The sequence below is a fragment of the Megalobrama amblycephala genome, linkage group LG2, assembly GCF_018812025.1.
Source record: "Megalobrama amblycephala isolate DHTTF-2021 linkage group LG2, ASM1881202v1, whole genome shotgun sequence".
NCBI classification, from domain to species: domain Eukaryota; kingdom Metazoa; phylum Chordata; class Actinopteri; order Cypriniformes; family Xenocyprididae; genus Megalobrama; species Megalobrama amblycephala.
The window spans coordinates 53,141,128-53,157,662 of NC_063045.1; the positions used below are offsets into that span (position 1 = coordinate 53,141,128).

The following is a 16,535-nucleotide window of genomic DNA, read 5'->3' on the forward strand; positions in this document are numbered from 1 at the left end:
TGTTAGGCAGCTAACAGATGCACAGCATTAAAAAAATGAGACTTTCAGTAAGTAGAAGATCCACTCATTAATCAAACACAGATGCCGCTGTGACTGTGGGTCTCCCTCACATATTGGACTCATATAACATGATGCAGTTCGCTTTTCATGATACAGGAAACACTCTTCTCAAATATCAAAAACTCTCCACAATGTCCCTTTTACCAGCAGAAGTCATTTTAATATCAAATATCAGAGTTGAACATCAATTTGAGACTGCGTTTCGGGACTGGTGTGGGTTTGAGAAAGTTTATTAGAGCATTAGCAGCATGACCTATGAATGGCCTGTGTTTATTAAGTGAGGTAAGAAATGATTGGCTGGTTCAAGAGTTCTCATTTAGCCATGCTGGGAGAAGCAATGCTCTTGTTTTCCACAGTAATCTGGTTCTGTGAAACTAGAGCTGCAGTCATTTGATAAACTTCCCATTTGAGCATTTCCATATCAATGAAGTCAGCAGATGTCACACTAACACTGATCTATCCATTCTGCATGCTCACTCAGCAAAGAGGGAAATGCTCAGAAATACATTGCCTGCATGTGTGGGGGTGTCAGGTTTTTAAGAACCCTCCAGGAAAATTAACATACATACCAAATGATGTCTTAGGGCTATGTTCAGGGATTAACAATATTATTAGCTCAGTATAAAAACAATAGAAATAACTGGAAAGTCCCCACCATGATATAAAAGCAGGCATATGTTCCCAATGTTTTATACAGTAAGGTCCAGTGTTATTTTAGTATTACTGATGGTGTTAGGGAAAGTTATTTTTAAAATTAATGCATTACAATATTGTATTACTCTCTAAAAAAGTAAGTAATTGCGTTACTTAGTTACTTTTTATGGAGAGTAATGCATCACATTACTTTTGCGTTACTTTTTCTTACCAGGACTGGGCTTGCTTGTTTTTTTTTTTTAACAACAACAAATAAGTTCTATTTTTGCCAAATGTAAAACACAAAAAAGTAATCGGATTACTTAATTCAAGTTACTTGTAATGTGTTACCCCCAACACTGCTTATTGATATACTATTATAGATTTTATTAATATTTTGAATTAGATTTTTTAAAAATATTTTCTGTTTTCATTTTAATTTTAGTAGTAATTTTATTGTGTGTTTTTGTCATTTTTATTAGTTTTAATTTGTTTTAAATGTCTGTATAGTTTTTTATTAGGTTTTAGCAATGCGCTTAAATAAAATGGGTCTTTTTAATATTTGATTTTATTTCAATGAATGATTATTTTATTTCAAGTAATGAAAATGTTTTTTTTTTTATGGATTTATTTTTTGTTAACATTAATATCCAAGCTCAGTACTGAAAGGTGCCAACAGAATGAAAGGGCTTTAAAAAGAAAAAAATAGAATTCCAAACAAACATGAACATTTATAAACCTTATTTATCTCTGTGCACTATGTACATTCGCTTTTTAATTTATGACATTGTCACTAATAATAATTTGTCAAACTAAAACGACAAACATGGCATCATATGCTAGTGCCATCAAGACAACACTAGATTTTAGTTAACTATTGTGCTTAAGTTTGGTTTTAAATATTCATTTTCTTTTCCAGAAAGCCATTTGGTTGTATTTATTCAGAAGGTGGCGCAAATGTAAACTTTATAGGGTTTAAAGAGCCTACTAAAGAACTGAATGTACTCTCGTGGTTCCTGTCAAACGCTGCTAACCAACAGGGGGCGTGGTTTCCTTAGATAGGTAGACGCAGATCCTTGCCGGATTGGTTGGTTGACGCTTTCAGTCACGCCCCTCCTGAGAGGGGCGGGAGCCGCGCGCTGATCCCACGTGTGACGCTAGAGCTCCCGGTTCGGTAATATTCCTCAAGCTGGGGCTGCAGTGCCCGTGTGTGTGTGTATGCGTGTGTTTGGAGTTGGTTGGGCTTTGAGCTATGGAAGCGGACGCGAGTCAAGTCACCTCTGGAAGCCCGAGTGATTCGCAACACGACCCGGGGTAAGAAGACAGGACAAGTGCGCGCGCGCGCCCTTGTGTGTGTTTGGAGTTTGATTCTGTTTTCAGCGCGAGCGAGCGCGTGTCCTTCCTCGCGCAGTTCTGCTGATGTTTTGATTGACAGGTCATTTCTAAGGCTCTTTTCAGCCGGTACACAGCTCAAGCTGTTCGTAGGTCGCTCTTTATGAGGTATTTACAAGGAAAAATGGCCGTTTTGACATCTGGAGTCACTTATACCATTTTTTCTCCTTACAGTAAAATGTTTATCGGTGGCCTCAGCTGGCAAACCTCACCAGGTAAGGAGAATTTCTTCTGTTTTGGAGTTGTTTTGCTTCGTATTTATCCATCGCACGCGCTGTAAGCTGTGTGTGTGTATGTGTGTCACTGCGCACAAGGTTATTGTGATTTTCAGTCATCTGACACTAAAGCGAGCGACGCGACAAAACTTGAACGCTCTCATTATAATCAACGAACTGTGAAGCGCGCGACCTTCGTTGATTATAACGGCAGCGTTCAGGCTTAATCGCGTCGCTCACTTGAAGTGTTGCCACCGTTTAACCCTCTTGTGTCCTTGTGTTTGTGTTCAGACAGCCTTAGAGACTATTTCAGTAAATTCGGGGAGATCAGAGAATGTATGGTGATGCGCGACCCCACCACCAAACGCTCCAGGTAAACACACGTGCTTCATTTTCTCCTATTTTTCGCTGTCTCTATTCTGCTGTTTTATGATGCGTTAAGGGCAGATCAAGAAGAACGGGAAAGAAAGCTGATTCATAATGCAATTTGACATTGAGTTAGGACTGTACTGCAAGACAGCTATTCCCTATTTGCCAAATTATATTACAAAGGACAAAGTACATTTGCAAATATATGACAGAGCCAGGCAATGCACATTATTATATTATAGATGTGTATATCAGTTTTTTCTTCATAAATCTGCAGGGGGGAATCCATGACCTCCCTATATTGGAGAAGTGACCCTAATAAGGCCACAAACCATATAAAAACATTTTTGTTATATTGAAATACAAAGCATGAGAGCAATTGTGTTTCATAGCAATTGCAAAAAATTCGGATGCTTTTTTTTTTTAAAAAACATTAAATGTTCAGTTATTTAGGATTTGTTGCTGCTATCTGCCACTGTAGAAGTAGCATCAAAACTTTGCTGTTCTGAGACTTTTTTTTTTTAAATAATTCAGTGATGAAAGTGGCTAAATATTGCAAAGAATTTTAAAATTAGGAGATTAATAACTCAAACGCAACCTGTTATTATTTATTTTCTTAATTATGTAGCGCTGGAGTGGTTGTTTCAAAGAGATGCAGCAGAACAACTAAATTAATTAGATGTGTTTGTAACCATATTAAAAAAAAGGAATGCCCTGACTGTGTATAATTCATAAATACAATTTTTATTTTTGTCAGACCGAGCTCCTAAGGAATGCTGCAACCTCCTATTATACCCACATAGGCTAAGAACCCATTCAGTCTCATATAAAAAGCATTAATTCACTAAGCTCAGAACACAATTAATGAACTTTACCCACTTACACTGAGAAAAAATATACAGATATAAGGCACCAGGGCTATGAGGCCTCACAAGCTTGTTGCTTTAGCAAAGAAAAATGTTTGGTTATAGTTAAATGTGTGCTGAAAAATGTCTTGAACTTAATTTTAAGTTTAAATTACAGATGAATGTAAAATGTTCTTTTTCTTTTCTATTTATAATAATAGTCTTTAAATTTAGATTTGGGTGGGCTTAAAGGGTCACTTGCCCTGTATAAATATTTAATGTGCTATAAATGACTGGCCAATATTTTCAGAGTGTATTGTGTTTTGTACCTGTGTATACAGTATATACTATGTTTATTATTATTCAAGGGCATTGGAACAATTTGAAAAGTGTAGCAGCGACATAAGGCATTGAATAGTTATGATAATCTCACAACAAGTGGAAATTTCTAAACGTGTCATAATGATTGCAACACCCCTGCCTTCACTGAGCGTATCAGCAAATATTCAAGAGCGCTTTGTATGCTGTCACAATTTTTCTGCCTCTCCTGTGAAGTTATCTCTTGACCTTCACTGTATTTTGTGTTTTTGTTCCACAGAGGGTTTGGCTTCATCACGTTCGCAGATGTTTCCAGTGTAGATAAAGTCTTAGCTCAACCACACCACGAATTAGACTCCAAGACGGTATGTATCACTTCATAACTTTTGGTTTTTGTAACTGTGAGAATAGAGAGTGCGCATTGAAACAGATGTCATTCAGATGAAGTTCTTTCCCACAGAGTTTTTCATTTCCTTTCCCATCTCTGTTTATTTCCTGCTTCTTTATTAAAAAGTTCATTTTTTTGAGCTTGAGTGGACTGAGAGTTTTACGTACTTGCATATCAGGGCTTAACGATAAGAATAGCCTAAGGCCAGTGTGAACGAGATTGGAATCGCCACTTGCTATATAGGGCCACAGGGCTCTACAGTGTGACCATTTCAGTCACATTTGCTACTGAAAATCATGAGACTGAAATTATTATTATTTTTTTTAGAAACGCTAGTACGATTGGCCCAATCAGGCCCGGTTCTAAGGAGGTGCTTGAGGGTACACCCTCAGCTGAAACTAATAATAGCATATTGGTGAAACCGATTTGGCAAACGATCCAGTGCGTATTTGTGTTTGCATTCAGGAGACTGTAGAAGGTTTCTATTTACAACGTTTTTACAGCGTTGAGCTGTGTAGCTAATCACAGACATATCTATTGATTTCTTGAACGCAATGGCCAATCAGAGGTGTTTAACTTAGTCAGAATCCATTCACTGTTCAAAATGCCGGATTTTATGTCCAGTGCTGAGTTCTGCACGCTCGTGAATCCTCTTATTATAACAAATAAAGTGTAGACTCGATGTAAATAAGAGATTCATTGTGCAGTGTAGAAAACTTCATTTATTATACCAGAAGTTTGTGAGATCATGAAGAACTGAGATGAGTGACAGCTTTGTAGTGATTTTAAAGGGAGGGCTCTTTGCGCGCTTTCTAGGCTAAATATAATGCATTCAGAATTTGGATAAGTCTTGTTTTTTGTGCTGCTAAGAGGACCAAAGGCCACTTGTTTTGAAAATGTTTTAAAATGTGTGAATATGATATAGTTAAGTAATATCACACGAGCAAGACTGCAGTTTTCCTCAAATATCAGCACGATTGCAAATGTTCTGTTGGTTTATTAAGCTTCTATAACAGTTTAATAAACAATAATTTAATATTAAGTGACTTACATTTTAGGCACAATATTGTCTGATTTTGCTCTGTTTCATTAAAGGTGCCCTAGAATCAAAAATTGTATTTACCTTGGCATAGTTGAATAGCAAGAGTTCAGTACATGGAAATGACATACAGTGAGTCTCAAACACCATTGTTTCCTCCTCCTTGTGTAAATCTCATTTGTTTAAAAGACCTCAGAAGAACAGGCGAATCTCAACATAACACCGACTGTTACGTAACAGTCGGGATCATTAATATGTATGACCCCAATATTTGCATATGCCAGTCCATGTTCAAGCCATTACACAAGGGCAGCCAGTATTAACGTCTGGATCTGTGCACAGCTGAATCATCAGACTAGGTAAGCAAGCAAGAACAATAGTGAAAAATGGCAGATGGAGCAATAATAACTGACATGATCCATGATAACATGATATTTTTAGTGATATTTGTAAATTGTCTTTATAAATGTTTCGTTAGCATATTGCTAATGTACTGTTAAATGTGGTTAAAGTTACCATCGTTTCTTACTGTATTCACAGAGACAAGAGAGCTGTCACTATGTTCATTTTTAAACACTGGCAGTCTGTATAATGCATAAACACAACTTCATTCTTTATAAATCTCTCCAACAGTGTGTAATGTTAACTTTAGCCACGAAGCACAGCCTCAAACTCATTCAGAATCAAATGTAAACATCCAAATCAATACTATACTCACATGATCCGACGCATGCATGCAGTATGCATGACGAACATCTTGTAAAGATCCATTTGAGGGTTATATTAGCTGTGAACTTTGTAAATGCACTGTATTATAGTCGAGAGCTCGAGGGGGGCAGGGAGCGCGCGATTTAAAGGGGCCGCAGCGTGAATCGGTGCATAGTTAATGATGCCCCAAAATTGGCAGTTAAAAAAATTTATTTAAAAAAATCTATGGGGTATTTTGAGCTGAAACTTCACAGACACATTCAGGGGACACCTTAGACTTATATTACATCTTGTAAAAACTGGTTCTAGGGTACCTTTAAAGTCAATGATTTAATGACCCATTTGTAAAGGCCGTCGCTGCGTCCAAAATCGAATAACTGCAACTGACTATGGTAGGTCACATGACAGTAACAATATGGCAGATTTAGTACATCCGAATTTCATTCATACTTCCAACATTCATGCTATATAGAACATACTTTTTTAATCATTGTGAAGTAAATTCAAATTGAAATGTAGTAAAAACTCAGACAGTATAAGATTTGTGCCTTTTTTTTTTATTTTTTTATTTTTTTTCTTTAATTTTAACTTTTTTTAGATTGCTTGCTAGACATCTAGTTGAACTGAAAGAGCCCTCAGCCGCCATCTCATGCTTGCTGGATTAAGGATGCCTTTGTATTTCATGAAATTAAAGAAGATTAGATACTCTTTATAATGGCCTAACAGTATTTTTATAAAAAATTGGCAGCCCTTTCTTGCACATGTTAAAACTCTCCAGCTGGACCCAGACTCTGTAGTTTGACTCTGATCACCCACACCTCCAAAGGCTCTTATTACATTATTGCTCTTTTGTTGCTTGGATAACATTTACTGGTTTATTAGTTTGTAACCCTTTAAAATGTGTATTGGGATAGATGTAAATATGTAGGTTTATGTGTTTGTCCGGGCTCTTATATGCACTTGTATGTGTCAGGGCTCGACAATAAGGACTGCCCAATGGCCCAGGGCCAGGGTGAATGACGCTCGGGACAGTAGACGGAGCGGTCACTTGCCCGATCGGGCCAGTGCTGTAGGGTGTGCAAGATATATCGTCTATGATATCGTAATTGTTGATTTAACGATATGAAATTATCGAGTATGTCCCTCACTTTACAACAACCAAACAAAAAACCCAATGAGTGCACGCATGCACTACGTGATGTTGTCTAGTAGGTTGGACTAGTGCGCGTGCATATTTAGTGTACGCTTTCACTGTGTGATTTAGTCTACTAAAATGCCTTTAGAATGCCCCCAGAATTCAAGATAAGGGGCAAAAATGACTCTGTATATCTTTCATATTTATATAATTTAATATAGTTAACCAATATTAAACAAACAGTGCCGTTTTTGTCCAAATATCGGCATGATTACAAATGTGATATTGATTTTACACAGTGTACAGTTAAATGAACAAGAATCTAATATCAAGTGACTTACATTTTAGACACCAAATCGCTTGTTTCTCTCTGTTTTGCCTGCGAAAATAGTTCCAAAGTCCACAGAATTGTTTTGCATCTCTGAGCGACATGTCCTGAATGAATCAGCCGCTTGAATGAATCAGTTGAATCTCAATGACATTCGCTGCCACCTACTGGTGGGTGTAATTTCACGTTTAAAGTGTCTTTTCATTTTATAAATAATTTCAAATAACAGTATTTAACGTTTTATACTTTCAACATTTCAAAACATTATTTATGCATCTGTAACTGCTCTTGACTGATATACTTTAATAAAGTTTAATCTATAGTTATATAGTTAGCTATACATTAGATTACAATTTCTGTACCTGAAAATCTCCTGTTTAAACCTACTTGAAAAACTTGAAAAGCACTGGGCAAGTGAACATTTTGGCGGGGCAAGTAAAAATTTGAACCACTGGCCTAACCGGGCCAGTAGAAAAAAACCTTAGCGTTGAGCCCTGTGTGTATTTTTATATATACCTCATTATCATTGTAATTATTTCTTAATTTAAATTTTTTATATATATATATATATATATATATATATATATATATATATATATATATATATATATATATATATGTTTATTTTTTTCTGGGTATTATTATTATTATTATTATTATTATTATTTGTGTATATACATTTTATTTTAAAGGGACTAAATATAGAATTCAGAAACCCTTGTTTTTAGTGACACCAGGGGCCATTAAATGAACTGCAGCCAGCAACTTATTGCTCATGCTCGCACACACTCCATAGTGACATGAGCGATCCTTGGCTAAAACGATGACTGAACGTGATTCACAGACATCATGTCGGCTTTCATAGACAACCTTACATATATAGCCTCTTTAAAATAAAATGAATAATAAATGAATACATTGAAATGCTTGATTTTAAGACATTTTGTTTGCTTTTTTTTGTAGTATGTTGGGTCGCCACTCAACGTCTATGAAGTAGTATGCTGTGTGGATGTGATTGAGGAATGTGCAGGGTAGAAATTCAACTGAATTTGCATTGAATCTGGTTGTCTTAACCGAGATTATGCTGCGAGATTTCAACTACATTTAAGTTCCCTGTCATAGGCTAACCTGCAATTTTGCCACCACTTTCCTTTAATTGCCATTAATTTTCATACGTTCCTGTTAATTCCCATGGAAAGTTTTCATCTATGAAAATTTGCAGAATTTGCAACTCTAACTCAACTGAATGCTGTGTGTTCAAATGAATTTGCCATCTGTGTAGATGGTGTTTAGACTGACATTGACTCAAGGACTCTGAGACAAAATGTGTCCTTTCCTTGTTTATCTGGGAAATAACTTTAACCTCATCTGATCTCATTCTGAACTGAAGGGACACCTCAGGATTTCCCCTTTCTTTCCTTTCACCGTCACCTAAGACTCACCCACATGGATTTGATGTTTGCACCCTTTGCATGTCTTCATATAGTAAACTTGCATTCTTCTGTAGCTTGAATTAAAAACTTAGTTTACTCAGCTCAATTCCTGTACTCCATTTGATTTTGAATCTGTACACTACTAAACAATGAAGATACTGCAAAAAATGACCCCTAGAGTGTTGAAAATGTTAGCATTCATAATGGAAATGTATAGTTACATCAGTCAGTGTGCTGGCATTCTGAAAATGACACTTCTCTGCTGTGCGTTGATTTCTTTAGTATGTTTAGTTTGTGGGAAAAAAAACAAAAACTTAAATGTCAGACAAACTACGCCGAACACCTGGAGCGACTACACCACACGCTGTCTTCATTCTCCCAGTCTTCTATGCTCCAGAAACGCTCGCGTGTCTGATGCTGTCTGTAAATCTGACGGTAATGAATAATTACGACTGGCAGTGAGGTTTCAGGGCTGTGCTGTGTGTCGCTCGTATTCAGCTGAAATCAGATTTCTGTGAGCTTTTTATCGCAGTGGGGGGTTGTTATCTCGTCTCCTGCAATCAGTGCTGAGTTTTGTACAGTGTACAGGAACAGTAAACACTTTGAGTGATGTCTTTTTAAAGAGGAACTTTTGTTGGAGGATGAATCTACTAGGCGTATTTGAAAAATCATAGGCTATAGAGTTGTCTATACCTAGATGGCATTTTTAGGAAGAGACACTGTGTTTTTCAGAACACAGTAAGCAGTTTTGGAAGATTTTGGTTGAAAGCTGGTTTAAGTTTTGTTTTCGTAAGAAATGAGTCTCACAGGTCCTCTTTACACTTGATAATAAGATCTGTCTCAGGTGATCCAATTACAAGGGTTTAGGAAAGACAGATTGCTATTTAAACCTGGAATAAACATGTCTAAAATGCATCTCCTCTGATTGGTTTTCAAAGGAAAATATTACATTTACATACATTTTAATCTCACCATAAACTCAACAGTCAAACAGAACGTTCATTGTTATTTTAGTCAAGTAACTGAACTACATTTGGACTTTTTGAAACCTTCACGACTGTATGGTTAATTTATGGTTACTTCACAAGATGTAATATAAATCTCTGGTGTCCTCATAATGTGTCTGTTCACCTTTTGTGAAGCAGTCTGGCGTAAAATGACCTAATTTTAACAACACTCTACAACAACAACTCTTCCTCTTCTCTAAAGCAGCCCAACATGGCCTCACCCCCTTTGTTGCGTGATCCTGAGGGCAGGGTTTATGTTAATTTTGGGGTTTGTGATGTCACCAACCTGGGAAGAAGCTTCTTGTAGTCCTTAAAAAGCGATTTCTGCAAAGGAAAATATCTCCCTTTGCATTGAACTTTGAGCGTCGTGACTTTGCAGATGTTGTTTATGCTAAACATGAACAATACACACTGACAAGTTAAAAAAAGTGAAATCATAATCAAGGAACCATTTTAAGCATGGAACCTGCTCAGAGCACTTTACAAATGCAGTGTGGTAGTTTTACACTTTCAGCTAAAGTGGTTTTAGTAATACAATCGCAAAATGCTTTGTACTTGTATTTAGCGCTGACCACTTGTGATCGGATCAGCCAAACAGGATGTTAATACCAGATGTAAACCACTATCTGAAAGCAATAAAAGGCTACCAACACATTAAACTGCTACTGCTGAGATGGGAGAAGCTCAGTAATTGCTTCATCTGGAAATACACAGGACTTTATTTACACAATGTGTGCTCGAGTCTAAATTACATATTGGCTTAATAACTGCTGTCTGCTGTTTGATTTAGATTATCACTAGGTTTTAAGATTTTTTTTTTTTTTTAAATGTCTGTGATTAGTTTGTCTGACTGAATGGCTGGCACCACAGTACCAACAGTGGTAGCAAAAATGTTTTGTACTTATAGGCCTAATTAGTGATGACCTCTAAGGTCCTGACCCCATAGATGCAGCTGATTGATTCCAATGGATATCTGATCAGACAACTGGACCATTTGCAAATGCATGAAAACTCAAAAACCTACATCAGATTGTTTTGGCGCCTTTGTTTATAGACCCAGTATACGCATGAATGTTGCTCAATTTATCCGTGCATTTATCAGAATGAGATGTTTGCTCTCAGGCTGTATGGAAAAAGACTCCTAATTTCTACTGATTTGAAATTCAAAGCGTAATATTGTTTCTGCTCACACAGGCTTGTTTCTATGGAGTAATTGAGGTTGAATTGGTTAAGCCTCAGGCTAATTGCTAAAACGAATCACTACATGAAATTCATCACAGAGAAGGTTTCCATACCCAGGTGTTACAAAATCCATCTCTCTAATTGACCTGATTTGGGGAGATAACAATCACAGCTCAGTCAAATGGAATTTTGGGAGAATAGAAGGTTTAGTTCAGTGGACACCAGTGTCATTTCAGAGAATAATTACAATGTGAGAGGCACAGTAAATTGACGTGTGTGTATATATATTTAAAATGGCCAACATATACAAATGGACAACACGCATATATAGACAAGGTAAAAAAAATGACTGCTAAGATTCTATCCAGCAAGCAATAGTCTGTGTTTGGGATTTATTTAGAAAGGCTCTGTGTCTGTAATGATACACACTTATATGCTGCAGAGCCCTCAGGCAAACGTTCAAATCTACACTAGGAGTTTTGCTACAATCTAAAGCCTTTGCCTTGCTGAACATGGACAAGTAATTTCCTGCAAGAGCCCAATTTCGATCTGTTTATGTTTTTCCTCTTGACTACGTCTGCCTGTATGAGATTGTTTGAAACTCCTCTTTATAAGAGGCTGTATTAAGGCTGAGGCAAGACAGTGTGACACTGGAGCATGAAATAGTTTCTCTGATAATTCTTTCTGTCTGCACACCTTCAGCTGATGGAGCACAAACTGAAATTAACAAGATGACAAGCCAAAGAGTTAATGACTTTGTTCCAGTATGACCCATCCATGCTCCAAATGGTGTTGATGATTTCTTCAAGTATGAAAGAGTGTATTAAATTTAGGTTTGGATAACTGCATTCAAATATGACTTTTTCTAATCATCATTCTCTCTCTTTCTTTCTCTGTTTGTGCACAGATTGATCCTAAGGTCGCCTTTCCTCGACGTGCCCAAGCCAAGGTCAGAATTTTATAACTTTTAATATATAATATAATATTTTATTTTTTTTATTATTTTTTTTTTTGTGGTGCAGACCTGTGCACCATAGTGTGGGATATCAATTATGCGGTCGGTCAGTGATGCGTGTGTCCATCTGAAGTGATTTGCAGGGATTTGTGGGTAGTGCTCTTAGTTTGCAGTGTGTCCGTCTCTTTTGTGCTAATGCAGTTCTTCCTCTTTACTCTGTAAATTGGTCTGACGCTCAAAGTGTCCGCCCAAGTGCCGTTCACTCTGGCAGGTTCTTTCTTTTTTGTCCCACAACAAACACTGATCGATATTGGATTTTTTTCTTGGTTTTGAGTGCCTCACAGATTAGTTTTTTCTTTGCTGAACGGCTCAGGTTTCAGACAGGAGGAAAGCGCTCAGATCCAGGGCATGTCTTCGAAGTCTGTTGGCATGCATTTCCAAAATTTCCAGACAGTTCTTTCCCCTTCTTTATTTGCCAGTTTTGGTCCCTTAACCTTTTCTCTTGCAACATCAAGAACGGCTCAGACGTTTCCCCCCCTCCTCAGGTCCCTGGATTCCTGTTGAAACAAAGAAAATACATTTTGCTCCAAGGCAGCGCTGTTATTTATTTTTTATTTTTTTGGACCCCCTAAACAATATGAACTCCCCTGCAGACGGCAGGTTATGAGAACTGAATTGTCAATTTCAAGGAGACATGGAATGGTTTCTCTTTCTTGTACCCTAGCATCATTTTTGCTGTGTCTTTTTTTTCTTATACCATGAAGATAGATAAAGTATAATGTACTGCTATTGTTTTTTTTTTTTGTAAGTAAATGTAAAGCTGAGTGCATAAGTGCAGAAAGAACTGTATTTATTTTAGTGTGAAGCAGAGAACATGGATTTTAAGGGATCTTAAGGCAATAGGATTAAGGCAGATCTATTGGCATTGCACTGGCTTTTTTTCTGTACATGTAAAATTGATTTTAGACCGCAAGCAGCTAATCGTTCTTGTCACACATCTTGCCTGCGCTCTGCCTGAAAGGTAGTGCTCGTGTTTATTTCTCAGTGTGAGGTCCATGTCCGCTGGAGCTGAGACTTTTTTTTTTTTTTTCTTTAAACATGATTGCGGCTCTCCTGTTGTTTATGGACATTTTATAGTTGTCCTGTGTTATTGCAGTTTGAAGTTTGAGAGGTTTGTATTTAGGTTGAGAGAAATGTTATCATCTGCGCTATGTTTGGATTGAGAGTTACGGATGGGTGTGGTGACGTTAATGAGACTTTTAAGGAATGGAATTCTGTTTTGGGTGTGTAATTTCCTTGTGATGTCATCAGTGATGTCATTTGCAAAGTTGGCAAAACTCACAAAAATTGAGGCAATCAGTCAAGTTTTAAGTTAAGAATTTCAAAGTTTAAGTAAGCAGAACTGGCGTATTTTTATTTTGTTCTCATACATTTTAATTGTTCTTAACTTGAAATGTTTGAGTACACTAATTCATACATTTAACTTTTAATTATCATGTAACCTCAATGTAAACATTTATTAGTGTAAACTTAGCTTGCTATAACAAGCTAATTCAGAAACTTGCTAATTTGTTAACATGTTAACAGTAGCATGGCATAGCACTTGCTGAATGAGTACAGCAATATAAAGCATTTAACATATGTGACCAGTCACGGAAAGTAGGGACACAAGTCGGTTTTGGGGCATTTTGAGTTATTCACAGATTCTGAAAGTGCAGTCTCCAAGCTTTCCAACGACGTGTGACACATGGAAATCTGATAATATTTGGAGAAGTTGTGGCCATTTGAAGGTAGGCAATCAAGAAAGCTCAAGAGGGAGAAAAACCCCTTTAAAGTTTGTGCAGTTCTCACCTGTTCTCACCTGCTGGGAGTGACAATAGGGCTCATTTACATCTCATTTAGATAAGCCATACCCCCTGTAAAGCTGCATGGACCGCATACTATTAATAATAAAGGTTAATGTGCATTGTAAATGTCAGTAATTTTTTTTTTTTTACTTTTATAAAAATTATTTAGAGGCTGAAATATGTGACTTTTTTGTCAAAACTCTATTTGAACTTGTGCATTGTAGATAACATGTTGCAAGACGCTCCTTTAACCCTCTGGAGTCTGAGGCTGATTTGGGGCCTGGAGAAGTTTTGACATGCCCTGACATTTGTGCTTTTTTCAGTTGTTCATAAACATATTAATGACACAAGTGTCATTACACTGTATTCAGCACAAACTAGGCTACCATAATATGTGAGGAACATGTGTGTACATGTTTGTGTTTTTGAAGGAATAACGTTTATGCGTGGTTACTGAAAAAACAAAAAACTTAAGTCACTGATATAAGGCCAATAAAAGTATATTAAATCTGTGTTCACAAGACTTTTGGGTATTGAAGGTTGTAGACTAGAGTTTTTGCTTCAAAATTATGTAAAAATTATGCTGACTACTCTTTCATTTATAACAATATACTGATTTAGTTTTTGTAAGACACTTTTTTGCCAAGAAACACGGTATGCGAGGAGGCGTGAATCTCCATGAATAATGGCTCATTCTCACCTGTGAAGACAAAAGAATTGAATAGTAATGACCTGAAAAGACTTGCATATTAATGAGGCATTTCAGTCAGGTAGGCTGTGAAAAAAAACTTCTGTGATGTCTCAAGCTCATCATGGTATATGAAACATACAGAAAAATTGTATTACAATCATGAAAATTAAATGGTTTTATATTATACTTTAAAATATAATGTATTTCTGTGATGCAAAGAGTCTGAATATAGGCTTTTAGTTTAAAAGCATGCACATTTGGAGAAATATAGGATTCTCATATGTTTATGTCAATTTTCTATACAGAGGAGTTATTTTTTATTTAATATTCATTGTTATCTCTATGAGCGCTGGTGTTTGCAATTCATACTGCAGCCGGAGGGCGCTCTGTGCATTTTAGTCCACAAATTCACCTAAGAAGAAGACGATATTCCATGAATGGTGTTTACCAATTCATACTACAGCCGGAGGGCGCTAAAGAAACAAAAACTCACTTAAAACTTATCAATAGAAGAAAACAAACAGGAATTTACTGAATGTCTTCCAGAGATCGCTAACCATGGCTTTTTCATCCAGATAAACAATTTTCAAGGCAATAAATACACGATTGAGATGATGAATGCATGTGTTGTCTCTGAATTTGCCTGTGAATAGCGCTGGCTCCGTGGGCGTGGCCGCATTAGTGGGTAATGAGCTGAATCACGGACTTCTGACATGGCTCTCTTTTCATACAGATTACATAAACACAGAATGTTTGTTTTCGATTTGACTTGCACGATTTAAAACCTGACATTTCAACGTTTTGTTAGACATAAGTATGAATTTTTTGTGATTAGTATTCACTAAGTTACACTTCATTTTCTGAGAACTATCAGATTGGACTTCGTTCAGAGGGAGATGAGAGATCACGCATCATGTTAGTTTTCTTTATTTTACAAAAAGCACAACATTTTGTTTTTACTCTGAGTGCATACAAATAAAAGGAGATATTCTATAGTTTCAATTGATGTATTACTTATGTCTCTATGACAAAAAATGACAGAGTATTTTAAGTCTGTTTTGCTGCAATGTGAAAAAAAACCTGCAAAACGCGCCGGCGCGTTTTTAGACCTCAGAGTGTTAAAATCTGCCCATCATTTTTAATGTTATTATTTTAATGTTTATGTAAAGAAAAAGTACATATTGATGCTAATTTTATTTTTTATTTGCTGGTTTTCCACATAAAACTTGGTGAATTGACTTTTTGAACAGGATTCTGTGATAACCGTGATCATTTTGGTCACTAATCATGAAATTAAATGTTCTCACCTGAGAAGCCTGTTAAAGAAGAATAGGCAATCCAGGAAATAACTGGACTAACAGAGGCCAGAGATCGCTAACTATGGCTATTCAAAACACTTTTCAAGACAATAAATACACGATTGAGGCGATGAATGCATGTATTGACTGAATTTGCGTCTGAATAGCGCTGGCTCCGTGGGCGTGGCCGCATTAGCGGATAATGAGCTGAATCACGGACTTCTGACATGGCTCTCTTTCATACAGATTACATAAACACAGAAGGTTTGTTTTCAATTTGACTTACACATTTTAAAACTTGACATTTCAACGTTTTTTCAGACATAAGTATAATTTTTTATGATTAGTATTCACTAAGTTACAGTTCATTTTCTGAGAACTATCAGATTGGACTTCGTTCAGAGGGAGATGAGAGATCACGCATCATGTTAGTTTTCTTTATTTTTCAAAAAGCACAACATTTTGTTTTTACTCTGAGTGTACACAAATAAAAGAAGACATTCTATAGTTTCAATTGATATATATTACTTATGTCTCTATGACAAAATATGATTGAGTATTTTAAGTCTGTTTTGCTGCAATGTGAAAAAAAACCTGCAAAACGCGCCGGCGCGTTACCCGACTCCAGAGAGGTAATGTCTTATTATGCTGCTTTCATCGTCGCTCAGATCGTCTTCAGAATCAGTGAGCGC

The 16,535-nt window shown here is 36.6% G+C and overlaps 1 protein-coding gene across 13 annotated transcripts in view; it reads left to right on the forward strand.

The window, feature by feature from the left end:
• Positions 1–1,803: 1,803 nt before the first annotated feature.
• The window catches only part of msi2a (musashi RNA-binding protein 2a), a 206,924-nt gene continuing 192,192 nt past the window's right edge, over positions 1,804–16,535 (forward strand). For 3 of the 13 annotated variants that reach the window (XM_048180899.1, XM_048180892.1, XM_048180902.1), the window contains exons 1-4: positions 2,053–2,300; positions 2,592–2,673; positions 4,113–4,197; positions 11,960–12,001. In XM_048180899.1, coding sequence (XP_048036856.1) covers positions 2,189–2,300; positions 2,592–2,673; positions 4,113–4,197; positions 11,960–12,001 — 321 coding nt within the window. In that variant the 5' untranslated portion in view covers positions 2,053–2,188. Of the gene's footprint in view, positions 2,008–2,050; positions 2,301–2,591; positions 2,674–4,112; positions 4,198–11,959; positions 12,002–16,535 lie in introns of those variants that run through there. The other 10 variants (XM_048180891.1, XM_048180901.1, XM_048180897.1 and 7 more) reach the window with 6 other exon arrangements.